At 40.8% G+C, this 14374-nt stretch overlaps 1 protein-coding gene across 1 annotated transcript in view; it reads right to left on the reverse strand.

Moving 5' to 3' along the window:
* MYT1 (myelin transcription factor 1) overlaps positions 1–14374 on the reverse strand; it is a 116901-nt gene that overhangs the window by 44402 nt on the left and 58125 nt on the right. Inside the window, exons 14-16 of the mRNA XM_063120970.1 lie at positions 6535–6597; positions 6292–6360; positions 378–440 (exon numbers count right to left, since the gene is read on the reverse strand). Coding sequence (XP_062977040.1) covers positions 378–440; positions 6292–6360; positions 6535–6597 — 195 coding nt within the window. The remainder of the gene's footprint in view (positions 1–377; positions 441–6291; positions 6361–6534; positions 6598–14374) is intronic.

Below are 14374 nucleotides of genomic sequence, written 5' to 3' on the forward strand. Positions count from 1 at the left end.
GATAACTGTAGCTAGGCTATCTCTGTTCAGATAAGGGCACAGTTGGAATATCAGCTTAAGCTGATAAAAGGTGTTCCTTGCCACTGAGTTCACTTGTGCCTCAAGTGACAGTTCTGGATCCAAGAGCACCGCCAAACTACAAAATACAGCTACAGGGATTTCCCCTCAATGCTCATTTTCACCTCTCCCCTAAAAATAGCCCACTCTTATCCTTAAGGTCCCAGTTTTGTACTCACTTCTCTCTCCTTTCAGTCACTGTCCCCACACCTAAAGTCTTCCCTTTATTCTCATTTGACCTTCCCCAATTTCTCCCCTTCTCCCAAAAAGCTTCCATCTTTCTAACTCCTCTCACTTCCCCACATACATATGCAACTCACCTCCTATGTGATGCATAATTTCCAGTTATGTGGCCAGAGCCATCACAGCCGGGAGTTGGGCACCTGAGTAACGAGAAGAGAAAAAGGAGTAGCTGAGGATTGAAACTGAAAACTGATTTTAACACTGAGGTAAATCTCCTTCCAGGAAGATCCAGCTGACATCAATATGGCAACACCCGTGTTTGCCTTCAGATTCTACAGAAAAGTAAGGATAAATCAATCTGTGATTCCACAATTAATTGTTGTACCATATTTCCCCCCTTAAGATAGTATCATAATAATTTGTCACTGAAGACATATGGATTTCCAGGCGACATTGCATATATCTAGCAGATCAACCAGTACCACAGGGAAGAAAAAACAAAACCTCAAATCAGAAGTGGATACACATTCCTATTCACTTCACCATTGTTGTGCTCTAAAATGGAGATGGGAAACATGATGAAAATGAGGACTAAAAATAGTACTGGAATGAAAAATTCAACAATTTCCCCGCATTTATCATTACTGAATTCAAATGTGAAGGTAAGTAAACAGCTTATATTCAATTGTACAAAATAGTTACACGCTCCCCAAAGAGCTTTTCCACATGAGAATTTTATTGTTAACTCATCATTCCCTATTCACGGGTGTTTATGGTTCTTTAGACAACGTTGTGACTTTCCAGTTTCGCTTCTAAAGTCTAAAGAGCACGTTTGGCAAATATTTTTAGAGCAGGGAAAATGCAGTATTTATTTGTAAAAATGAAAGAAAATGCTTTCCCCCCCATTTCCCCCTTCTATTCCACTGAAACACAGTGCCACCTAGAGGTTATGTAGAAGAAAAGCAAGAAAGGAAACGTTCTTTGTGTAGCGCTCGGATCTTAGCTCTGTGACAAAACCAAAAGTAGATACAGTGGATTAACAGCCTCATGTAGAAAAGCTCAAACAAAACTACCAGCAGAACTTGAAATTTGTGATGGAACATTTCCCTACTTTGCCATCCTCTTTAAAGATGTAGTGCTCTGCACTGCAGAGTCAAGTTTTGAGAAGCATATCTTGTGAGTGGTTTTATTTTTAAACACTTTTGTTTAAATTTAGCATGATTGCATTTTCCTATTTTTCTTTTGCTTCTCCAGTGTAATTTATATAAAAATGTTGACTGTCATGAATACTTATTAGGATTTGCTGCTTTCTCTGCATTTGACAGATGTTAATACTGCATCCCAAAAAGAGACTGTGAGGTGTTGTTGTTGTTGTTGTCCTTTCTTGAATATTGTTGTCAAGGATGCAGATAGTTGAATCTGTCCCTAAAGTAGCTACATTATACTAACGCTGGATATAGAAGTACTGGTGCTTTGTCATTTGTGATTTATGGCTAGATGTGAAAGATCAAGCCACCATAAATACAATGGCTCTGTTTTGCATGATCAACTACCCTTGAACATCAGAACCTCTGAACTCGCTTCAGTATCTGATTTGATTACACTAGGCCTGCCAAGCTCACACCTCTCAGGCTGATCATGATACATCAAACACCAACCCTGTGTTTCAGCCAAGTGTTTCATAAATCTCCTGCTTCTGCAGCCTGGGTGAAGTGTATTATATAGTTGGTGCTCTATGGGCAGTCTAGGGACCACATGTTTGACAGGCTGCATTTAAGACTATAGGAAACTGCCTTACAGTATAGTAGGTCAGATTATATTTCTGTCTAGCCAAGTATTATCTGTGATTGGCAGCTGCTCTCTAGAGTCTCTACCAAATATCTTCCCCCATCACTCGCTACCTGATTCTTTTTGTAATTGGAGAAGCCAGGCACTGAACCTCTGCTCTTTTGCATGCAAAGCTGAGCTTTGACTCCTCCTTTAAGAAATTAAAATAACGGTAGATATTGTGTTATGTTCACTAGTCTATGAAAACAAACTGATCTCTGGGCCAAAACAGGTGAGGTGCAGGAGTACTGTGATTAGATTTTCTGAAGTTTCTGTTATCACATAGTCCTCTGAATTTGATTTGGTTAGTGGTGCTAGGAGAGGGGAGCGTAACCTCTCCCCCACCCCATGCCATTGCATTGATATAAATCTTGCTCTCCATTCACAAGCTGCCATTTGCCCTGATGGGGAAAATTCACCTGTATTCCCCAGTGGGGCAAAGAGCAACAGTAGTGGGGGATATTAGTTCAGGGAAATAGCGTAGCCATAAATGGTCAAACCCACCTGCTGGGGCCACTTCCCCAATCTATCTGTGCGGAGGGGGCTGCAACTACGTTTAGCTAAAACTAGAAACACAATGAGAGATCTGATCTGCTGCATCTCCTGTGTCATGGTTTCTTGTTTGGCTTCCTTATCCTGGAGTGCTGGTAGATGTCATGAGTCAGATTTTGTGCTTTGAGTTTTGAAGGAGACAGATAAAAATCAGGGTGTTTGACTACAGGTATGCCAAATTTTAGCTTTCTATCTACTGAAGAAGTAGTGTTGAGTAGTAGGGAGACATGATAGCAGTCTTCAAATACTTAAAAGGTTGTCACACAGAGGAGGGCCAGGATCTCTTCTCGATCCTCCCAGAGTGCAGGACACAGAATAACGGGCTCAAGTTAAAGGAAGCCAGATTCCGGCTGGACATCAGGAAAAACTTCCTGACTGTTAGAGCAGTGCGACAATGGAATCAGCTACCTAGGGAGGTTGTGGGCTCTCCCACACTAGAGGCATTCAAGAGGCAGCTGGACAACAATCTGTCAGGGATGCTTTAGGGTGGATTCCTACATTGAGCAGGGGGTTGGACTCGATGGCCTTGTAGGCCCCTTCCAACTCTGCTATTCTATGATTCTATGATATACTCATCAACAAGTGAGGCCCACGTGTATTCTTATATATACTCATAAAATCCAGGGTTCCCAGACCTTTATTTTTGCTTTCTTTTATCCAAGAATATCATCATGTCTAACTCCTAGCGTTGTGACCCGATTCTTTAGATTTCATGAACCTTTCCACTACCTCTGATGTGAGTAAGTGAAAGATGCATGGCAGCAACGTGTATCTTGACAGAAAATGCACTGAAACAAACTCCGCGTTGAACCAAAGGCAAAAGACTAAACTTTTTCCATCTTCCAAGGGAGGCTGGGAAATTGAATTTAATTCAGTTCACAGTTTCAGGTCTGCTCTTATTTTATCCAAACGCCTTCCTCCATTTCAGCTTTGTAATGAGAAATCACGACACTAGTTCCACTTTCCTGATTATAAGAATACATTGGCAGGAAAAATGTTGCATAGAAAATATTACAAGTGGAAGAGGTGCAGACTACACTGGGCTAATTATTTGGGGACTTGTTTTCTAGAACTGTAATCAAATATTTACCACTTTAAGACTGATGTAAAATCTCATGCAGAATCTTGAAGACAGGATGTGATCAAGGCTGATGGGAGACTTGAGGATAGTAATAATTTGGACACACTCCATTTACACATGAACCAATCTCTGCCTCCATTTGCACTTCAGTGCTTGAACAGCAGCTATTCAGGCTTCTTTAGCAACCATTCACAGCTCCACTAGAGTAATTAACACCTCATTAAGACACTTGGCAGTTCATGGAGCTTGGTTTGAGTTGGGGCCAGTTCACCCCATGCATGCAGTTCACCCCGGCAAAAAATTCCTGACTGTTAGAGCAGTAGGACAATGGAACCCATGACCTAGGGAGGTTGTAGGCTCTCCCACACTGGAGGCCTTCAAGAGGCAGCTGGACAGCCATCTGTCAGGGATGCTTTTAGGTAGATTCATGCAATGAGCAGGGGGTTGGACTCGATGGCCTTAGAGGCCCCTTCCAACTCTACTATTCTATGATTCTATGTATAAAGAACAATGATTTCCCACAATTTGTGATATGTTAACATTTGATGGCTCTTAGCTGAATGAGTGAAGTGACACCACCGGAAAGGATTGGTTTGTGGCGGATATGAAAGTTCTGTCTGCGATGCTTGATCTGATGGTACATTCACACATGCACGTCAGCACTTAATGTTGCAATGATGAGCATTGGGAGGGGAGAGGGGAGGTATGTCACAGTCAGAGCCTTTATGAATGAACTCTAATGTGCATAGAATTGTGATCCACTTCATTTCCCCCTCAGTGCTATTATATATCCTGTCAGACATTTTTGGGTGGAAAAAGAAATCTACCAGGATGGCAAGAACTTACCTTTCTGGGGAAATGAGATGTATACAATGTGTGAAATTCTGCCATTGTGAAAAGGAAAACAATAACTCAGGAATGTGCTAAACAGCTGTTTTGAACAGCCTGGCTTCAAGGTAAGCTGCATTTGGCACATTCTGGACTGCAGCAAAGTTCAGTTATATCTGGATTTTTAACCATAGATTATGTTCATGTGCAGATAAGTGAACAAGTATTCATGTACATTTTTTGTGATAATTGAAGAGTGGGGCCCTCATTTTTGTAATATCCATACACACTTTAGGAGTATATTAAAACTATACATCATTCCCCCCCCCCCACAAAGAGAAGTATAATTTGAAGGCTGCATTCCAAATCAAATTACTTGGAAGCAAATCCCACCAAATGGTACTTACTTTCAAGTAAGCATGGTTAGTATTAGGATGGATGAATATTTACCACAGCTGTCCTCTGCTCTGCTTTCTAGAGGAAGCATTCATCCTCGGTGTGATAGACTAAGCATAGATACTCCTCTTTGTTCTGTGCTTCTGGACATTTTCACCTTAGCTCTTGTCTCTGAACTGATTCACATGAGCACTTTTTAGATTCATTCTCCATCCATGCTGACTGTCCCCCCTCATGTTTGCCTAGATTGAATATTAAGGTGTAAGTTCTTGAACTGCTCCATCACCAGCCCAGATTTAGTATGCCATGGCAAATCAAATATTTTATACGGATATTTTATGATAGAATAATAGATTATGAGCTAAACCTGTAGGAGAAGGGCTGGATGGCTGCTACAGCCAATTGAATGTTCAGTTCAGGCTGAACAACAACCACAAAAGTCATAATGGATGGAAAATAAGCCCCAAAAGTAATCATGTTAATTGATCCCCACTGAGAGTTAAAGCAACTGTTAATGTGAAGCAACCGTTCAGGTTAATCTGAAAATTGGACTGTCAGGTTGTACTGACAGAAATACAACCAAATGTCAGCTTTTATTGGCTTATTGGAGCCAGTTAGATTCATGCTTGAAGAATGAATGATCTCTCTCTCTCAAATCCCCATCAAAATTCTTCTTCAAATGGAATTCTGCCTAAAAGTTAACATGCATCTTAAGTGCAATTAACCTGATTCTACTAGATAGCAACTTTGTATAACAGTTTGGGAAAGTTTGAGCAGTCATTCATTTATTGTTAACGTGACGACAAAAGCAATGTCATCTTTCTTTGGGAGAATTGATACAAACTTTCACGCCTCACAGAGCTGTTCCTCAGACAAGAGAAGAAGAGACAAGGTTCCCCTCTTTGATGAAGAACTTGAAAGCTTAGGCAAATTCCCCATCTCAGACCAGTAACTTCCCTGTTCTCTCAGCACGTGGCAGATAGGTTATTAACCCATCTAACAAAAATGGTGCACTTTTTATTATCCAAGGACACTGCTGCCAATGTTGCAATCTCTAGAAGATCATCAAGAGAGAAGTGGGAGAAAAAGGGGAATAGCATGTCTCCATGATTGCCAATAAAAATCTGCCTGGGGTTCAAAAGGACCTATATAGAAGTTTCAAGCCAATTTTTCCTACTAACAAAATACTCTTCAACATGTCCCCTCCCAACCCAATATTGTTCATTTGCCACCAGTTCAGGATAAATTTGACTCACAGACAGGTTTCTGATTGGCTTTTTCTAAAGGAAAAGTGCAGGGGAAAGGAAGAAGAAGCCAAAGTGGTAGCGAAAAGGAGAGAGAGAGATTCAAGTTCAGCGCAAACATACTTGAGGTCAGCAGAGTGGGCAGCCATGAGATTTCTGAGGCTCTTGTCAGCAAGAGGGCAACCAGAAAGGCTGAAAAAGAAGAGATGGAATATTTGGGTAAGCTAAAAAAAAAAAAAAAAAGTAGGGGAGGTAAAAGAAAGGGGAAGAGGGAATAGAACCAAGTATCCACACTATTTTTTTTTAAAAGAGATCTTTAAGAGACTGTCAGAGCCTGAAAGAGTAGGGTAGGTAAGGTCAACTAACCTGCGGTGAGAAGCATAATTCCCCGTGATGTGTCCGCTGCCATCACAGCCTGGGGTAGGGCAACTGAACAAAAATAATTATGGGGAAAAAAACGTGAGTGGCAAAAAAAATAAAGAAACCAGTAAGATTCATGCATATGTAAAAAAATTTAAAAATATAAAAAGGGAGAAGAAAATCCTTCTTCCGTAGAAATTGGGAGAAAAAATTACTGAAGAGCTTGTAGGGATATCTAGAAGTCCAATCACGCTTCTTTAAGTTGCTCATAAGCCCCTTTATAGAGATGGCCATGTTCCTGAGATTAGGAATTTGCCATCTGGCCGGAACTATTATATGTTTTTAGCTATATTTATTGAACACAGTATGCTGAACCACCATCTCAAGGGGTGTGTGTGGGAATAATTGGCTGACTACAATGCTAAAGACACCCCAAAAAAACCCCACCCCAATGTGCAATAACTTTTATGGCTTTGGACCAAGTTACTTGAATTAATGCCTCATGCATTGAAGATCTTCAATAAAGGCCTCCTGAGGTGAGGCCGATGGCTACCAGGCGGAGAGTCTTCTCTGTGGTGGCACCCTAATTTTGGAATGCTCTTCCCAGAAAAGTTCTCTGCCAGGCAAAGATCTAATTAATTTCCCAAGCTTTTTAGCCATTTTATTCAGTTGACTATTTAGTGTTGCTTTAAGATCTGCTGCCTTGTTAGTTTTTGTGTTTACTGGTATTGTTATTTTAACTGTTTTGTTGTATTTCTCCATTATCATGTAAAATCCTCCTTGGGAAGTTGATTGAAGAGTGGTATATGAGTATCCATAATTATTTAATAAATACTGTGATTTCTCTTTTAACCTAAAGATGGCCAGAAGCTCTGAAGTGCTGGCACCAGGGCGACTGTATGATGGGAATTGCAGGGTCTGATCCCTAAGAATACAGCTGAGATGTTTAATAATGGCTCATGGAAGAGGAATCCTAGGAGGAATCCAACTCTGCTATTCTTTGATTCTATGAGACAGGCTGGTTCATCATATTGAGTAGCTGCTAAATGGATAGCAGCTGCCCATTTTTAAAATGCCACACATGTGTTCTCCTGGGTTTTTTTTTAGAGCTGGAAATGGGAGAACTGTATTTGTTTGTTTGTGTTTTATCTAGGTTGTTATTTGGTTTATGGCAGGGGCCAGCCAAATGGCTATGGGAAGCTTGCAAGCATTCCCCTCTAGTTTGACCCCAGCATCTAATGTTTAGAGATCTAGCATCTTTGAATATGGAAGTTCTCTTTAGCTGACGTGGTTGAAAGGAGGGGCTTGCATGAGCCAAGTTGAGATGGAGCAGGTAGGAGATTTGGGTAAGTTTCCCATCTCGTACCACGACTATGTAACTCTACACCTTCTTACGGAACCAGAACTGGACAAATATAGATGAGGCCTGAAAAAACCTATTTGTTTGAGTCAGAGCCATAGGTGTTGGCATATGGCGTGAAGAACAATCGATTTGCTTTTGAGTTTGGTTGTTTTAATTGGTTTGAATTAGTTTCATTTTGGTTTAGTAGTTTAACTAAAGTGTATTTATTGATTTTTGCTTATATTGCTGTGCCTTGTATGTTTTGGTTAATCGGAATGTGCTCTGGTATAGAGTGCAATATAAATTTGTGTTGCTGTTGTTATTATTATTATTATTATTATATAGAGCTGAAGGAAAGTATTGTGGGAGTGGCAGGACTGATGAGCCTTGAGTGAATGTAGAAATATAAGCAAATCTAGATGTTTTAAACCCCTGTGCAAGAGCATATCTGCATTATACGAGCTTAAACTGGACTCCAACACTTCACAGCTGCCCCTTGTTAGTGGCTCACCTATGTGCACAGTGTCCCTTCTTTCTAGATGCCAGTTGGTGGTGGCAGTTGGGTATTGTTATAAGCATCACCATCATTGCTGCTGCTGATTTTTGTGAGCATAAGGGCTAAAAGCTTTGAAATCCATGCTTGCACAGTGGTGCCATGGAATGGTGGAACACAAATAGCCCTGGCTATATACGAAATGGAGCACAGCAGAATTACTCTGGCATGCTGTGTCATCTAAAGCCAATTCATTTGATTGATCTGGCTTAAACAAACAATGTTTCAGGTGATATCTATCTATCTATCTATCTATCTTCTGGCAGGTTTGGAATCTAACAAAAGGATTTGCTCTTCTTTCCTTTCCTTATTTTTTTGCATTCTCCAAATGCCACCAAATCTGTAATTTCAAATTTGCAGAAAGTCCTATGCGATTTCCCCCCAGAATTTACAAATAATAAAGAAATGAACAATCTTTAAGCCAATTACTGAATCTGAAAAGAATAGCTTCATTGTATATGAGTTACAAAAATATTTATTTATTTATTTATTTATGAAATTGTTTGTATCCTGTCTTTCAGTTCTCAAAAGAGCTCTTTAGCTGGCTTACAATATCAGAATAATACGATGCAAAACCCAAAAACATAGAACATTAATACTATCATTTTAAAGAGTTCACTGAAATGAAAGTGGCAATTTCTATCAGTTCCAGTACATAAGACCTTTATGTTGTTTGCAGTTCATAAGATTTTCATTTCAGTGTACCTTTTATTATATGGATATTTTGGAGCAAAGCGCATGAGTCGGGTGAATGAGCCAGCATCTCTTTGGAAGCAGAAATAACGGGTAGATTTGCTTGTTTTGCTTGATTTCAGCCTGTTTTCAAAATACACATAAGTATAGTCTTTTGAGGCAAATGAATATTTGCCCTTGGAATGCACATCAAGTACAATTTGATAGTTTATAACAACTCACTAAGAGGGTAACACTCATAGAGACAGGATCCAACACTGCTCTTTCATATATTCACATTTATTACATTTTTTATACCGCCCTATAAAATGGAAAAGCGGGGTGTAATTAAAGCACAGCATTAAGGGCTGAAGGCTGAGAAAGAGGTCTGCTGTGGGTGGCTCAGTGGCATATATGCTTGGCATGGACACGGCTTTGGGTTCAATTTTCCCACTTCCCCACCCAAACGGTTCTTAGATAGAAGGGCTAGATTTCTGGAAAGATTTCTGACTGAATCCCTTAGAAAGCTGCTGCCACTGTCAGCGTTACAGGCTGGATGAACCAAAAATCAAACTCGGTATCCAGTAGTTTCAGATATCCATGTGAGGCACCTTAACTGTCCCATGTATTTGCATTCTACCAAAACTGACTGACTGACTGACTGACTCTCTCTCTCTCTCTCTCTCTCTCTCTCTCTCTCTCTCTCTCTCTCTCCTTCCTTTTTGGGCTCCCCTTCCTTGTGGGGGCTAGTTCTCATCATGGAGCCTCACTGAGAGAGAGAGAAACTTATTAAACAAAGTGATTGGGGGATAGTCTCAGCTCCCCACTTCACATCTGCCCATAACACACTTTAAATAACCCCAGCTCTTCAGCTGTATAGGAAATCAGTGGTGAAACCAATTTTACACATGGGTTCTGTTGCCATCAGGTCTAATTTGACCTTATGCAGGGATGGGGAACCTCTGTCCCATGGGCCACATTCACCCATTCGGTCCACAGGGACACAGGCAAGGCCCTCCCCAAGGCCCCACACCTGAAGGCTAGCAGGGAAGGGAATCTCCACAGTCATCAGAGATAACAGTGGGGATTCTTCTTCCTGCTAGCTTTACCTTTCCTGGTGCAGGGCAAGCAATGCCACTCCATTCAAGATGCCAGCGGGGACTGCTCCAGATGGCATGTCAGTCATGGACTGAATGACAGCAGTGGGTGTGGCCAATCACACTGATATTATTTGGTCTAGAAGGCTGAGGGAGTGTCATCTGGTCTCCATGCAAAGCTAGTTTCCCATCCCTGAGGAATATCTACATATTATTATGCTCTGAAACAAAGTGATGGGGAAGGAATAACCAACAACTGTCCGATCCCACCCCCAGGAGATAGAAGATCTGATAATGGATCTTCAGCATCTCATCTCGTTGGGTCTTGGATTTCTTGCCCTTTTCTTTCCAAAGAGCATTTTGTTGACAAAATTGCACTATGCCTGAAAACTGTGATGATCAGCCTTTTGGAGAACCAGTTTTCACCATACCATAGCCTTATAGAATACGTTGGAGCTTTGTACATTATCTCAGACATTTATAAACAACAGCCATGGAAAACAGGCCAGTATTATCCACATATTGCTTGTGTATGTGTGTGTGCATGCTGAAGTTAAAAGAGTGTAGCTTGCCCCAGTCCACTCAATGAGATTGTGCCTGTGGTGAGATTTAAAACATAGCTAATATTCTTAGCTGTTGCACTGCACCAAAGAGGCAAGCCTTTCTAACTACTATGTCCATTAAAAATAATAATGCTGGTGATCCGAGTTAGAAGTAGACTATAACTGTGCAGATGTTCATTGTCTAGACCCATAAGGTGTCAGACCTGTTACTTAGCTATGCAAGGATGCAAAAGCAGAAGTAGGAACGGGGGGGGGGGGAGAAATGTGGTCTTGAATGGGGAGGGAGCTGTTTGAGATCAAGAAAAATGGGGTGTGATGGAAGAAACTGCTTACTGAAAGCAGCTTTGGGGCAATTCCTGCGCCCTATGGCTCTCACAGGGCCCACTGGCACTAACACCTGTTTTGGGCCACCTACCTGACCGTTCCTCTGGCTGTAGGCTTATCTGGTGGCAGCTGTTGGGTCTGGGAAGCTGCCCACCGTTTAAAATTTCCCAGAATGCCATGGAGTGCCAGATCTAGTATTTTTCAAGAACATTGTGGCCAATTAAAATAGCTGGCAACTTTCCAGATTAAATTGTCGCAAAACCATAGAAGGTTTCGCGACCCCCTCAAACTTGCAGCTGACTCTGTCCTTACCTCTGAAGCCTGTAGCTAGCCACTCCTATCAAACACTTGAGAAGTCTGCTAGCTGGAGTAGGGCAGATCATATGCCACCCCTGGGCCAGAAATAATTATGGAGTCAAGTCCACCACCATCAAAAGAGCAATGGGTAGAGTAGAGGGTGGATAGGTGGGCAGGAATTGCTAGGGATTCCTGGTAGCTCTTCTCTTCTCTGTACATTGCTCTATGCTTCCCTAAGGATAAATACATGGGTGGGCATCCCTACTTAGTTGATTTAAGGAGCCAATTGGGTGGTTCTCGCAAGGAACCTGGTGAGTTTCCCAATGGAAGTAGGTGACACCTCCCTTTCTATTACATGTTGCTGTATATTAATGAGGCCCATGCTAATTCAACAATGCCACCCTCCTCAAGGATTAGATGCGAGGAAAAGTGGTTTCTTCAAGTAATAGCTCAGGGATTACTGAGTGGCACATTTCTCTTCCTGCCTCATAATCATCTATCTAGTCCAGCATTCTGTTTGCGTAGACATGAGCACAATCATAGCACCCTCCTCGTCGTGTTTTCCAGCCACTGATATTCAGAGGCATATTGCCTCTGATCCTCTGATATAGCCATGGGAAAGGAGGCATCACAACATCACACTTTAGATATACAAACCCCAAATTTAATCCTAGTCCTGGATTTGCTCCCACAGTCACTAAAATGAGATTAAAAGAAGCACAACTCCACATTTCAGAACATATTAATATTGGTAAATATAAAAACATCATATGCTTTTGTCCCTGAGTTGTTAAATATTGTTTTAATTTTATACATCCGCTTCCTTGAGGTATTTTTAAAGAATAGGTCACTTCTTTGCCATCCATGACATAAGGAGAAATCAAAGGTTTTAGCAATCCCATATGTTTGTAAATCCCTGTGCCTTATTCCTCATTAGTGGGCACATCATTCAACATTTTGTTATTATTACATTAAGTTATTCATTTAGAGAGCTTTCAGGGGGCTACTAGTGGTCTTCCATCCAGGCACTGATCAGATCTACACCTCCTGGTATCACCAGTGTGATAGCATTAGGTTAAAGTAGGTTAAAACTGGGTCCTTTCGCCCTGCTGTGCTAGTCTTCTTTGTGTAGGGAGGCTGTTTTTAATGTGAGTGAGGATTCAAAGATGTGATTTCGCCACAGGCCAGGAGAACTGCATTGAGCCAAATTAGACATGATCCATGCTACATGTGTCACTACAAATCATGCCCGCTATTTTATTTTAATTACTAGCAGACATACGGGTGTGGGGACTATTTTCATTGGGACCACAGTATGGAGGGTGAGAAGGTTTAATCTTTACTTCTACAATAGTCCTAACGAAATATTCGTTTGCCCAAGTTGCTATTAGCTCTGCTTTTGAGCCAAAGGGAGTTTGGTTCTAATTGTTTGGGGGATTTTTAGTTCAGCAGGCAATCTACACGGGGAATTTATTGTGGTGCCACTGCGCCTCAAACACTGTTGCGGCATATGACACTCTCCTCAATCTCTGTCAATCCTAGGTTTCGTTTCCATAAAAACCATATTTTTGCAAAGTCCTTTTGTAACAGTCTTTCCTTTTATTGGAAATTCCCTGAGTTTTGGGATGAATGTGCCCTAAATTTCTGATATGAATCCACAGTATCTCCTGAAATAATTGTGTGTGTGCCCTGACGTTTCTGTGTTTGTTTTTACTGCGCTACTAGTGAGATGTCCCATGAGTTTCTGTTTTCTTCCCATCTCTGAGCTCCTCTTCCCACACAGTATGATCCCAGTGAAAATCAACACCCCACCCTACTAATTTAAATACAACAACAATATCAGCAGAGACATGATTTGTAATAACAGGTTTAGCATCAGTAGTTTGGCAATAAGTTTAGTGTCGCTAGTTTGGCAGACAAGGTGGCTTTAGGTTGGTGGTTTCACTGTAACCAGAAATGTAGAATACTTTTTCTCAGATGTGAATCTGTTTCAATCAGTGTTATATTTTGTTTTTTTTCCATCCAGTTGGGGATGGAATGGGGGGCAAGGACATTTCATGAAAGTCAAAAACATCCTGGGATCCTGAATTTGCTTGTGCTCCTATGCAATCAAGCATTTTCTTTTGGATCAAGGCTGGACTACTTGGCCAGAAAGCATGGTCATTGTCCATTCTTTTATAAAAGGATAAGAAAAAAATTGGATTACCAATATAATAAATAACTGCTCACATCATTTCTGTAAAAAACATAAAATTCTGTGAAGCATTAGTACTCATGACACTGCTATTAATTTCAATAATTTTTACTCTGTTTCGCTAACCATCTGGAGATTCTACATTCTCCCATTGTCTATTGTACCACGTCACTGAATTTAATAATAATAATAATAATAGGTCCAGGGATGTATCAGATAGTTTTGAGGAGTACACCATGGAGACAGAGTCAATTGGAGACTCCATTTTGAAAGTTCAAGCTGGGTTTTCATATCTAAGATAATTTAGAAGTTTGGGAATACTTGCAGATAATGATGTGTATGTAAGTTTGCATGTATTGGTGATAATATCACATTTTGTTATTCTCTTTTTATTTAAAACAATTGAGTTTGAGGGAACAACCCCTTAAAACTCTTCCCCCCTCTTTCAAACACTTTCAGGAAGTTTATTGAAATATAGAGGTATAACAATCATGTACCATTGCAATTTGTAAGGCATTCCAATATTCAAATTATAGCTAAATTCAATTGTGGAGAAATGTGCATATTCTCCAGTTTCCACTTGGAAAACCCGCATCTCAAAATCTGAATTCCAAATTTTGAACTACTTAGTGAATCACACAATCCTGCAGGCACACAAAAGTCCCTTCTGTCTCTAATTTATCCACCTACTCTACCCCACAATGCTTGGAGGGCAAGAGTGATGCCGCTCAGTGCAGGATGCTTCCAAGAATGTGGGACAGTTCGGAAATGCAATTCCCAGGAAGCAACATGACACTTTGTAAA

The sequence above is a fragment of the Elgaria multicarinata genome, chromosome 1 (genome assembly GCF_023053635.1).
Source record: "Elgaria multicarinata webbii isolate HBS135686 ecotype San Diego chromosome 1, rElgMul1.1.pri, whole genome shotgun sequence".
NCBI classification, from domain to species: Eukaryota; Metazoa; Chordata; class Lepidosauria; order Squamata; family Anguidae; genus Elgaria; species Elgaria multicarinata.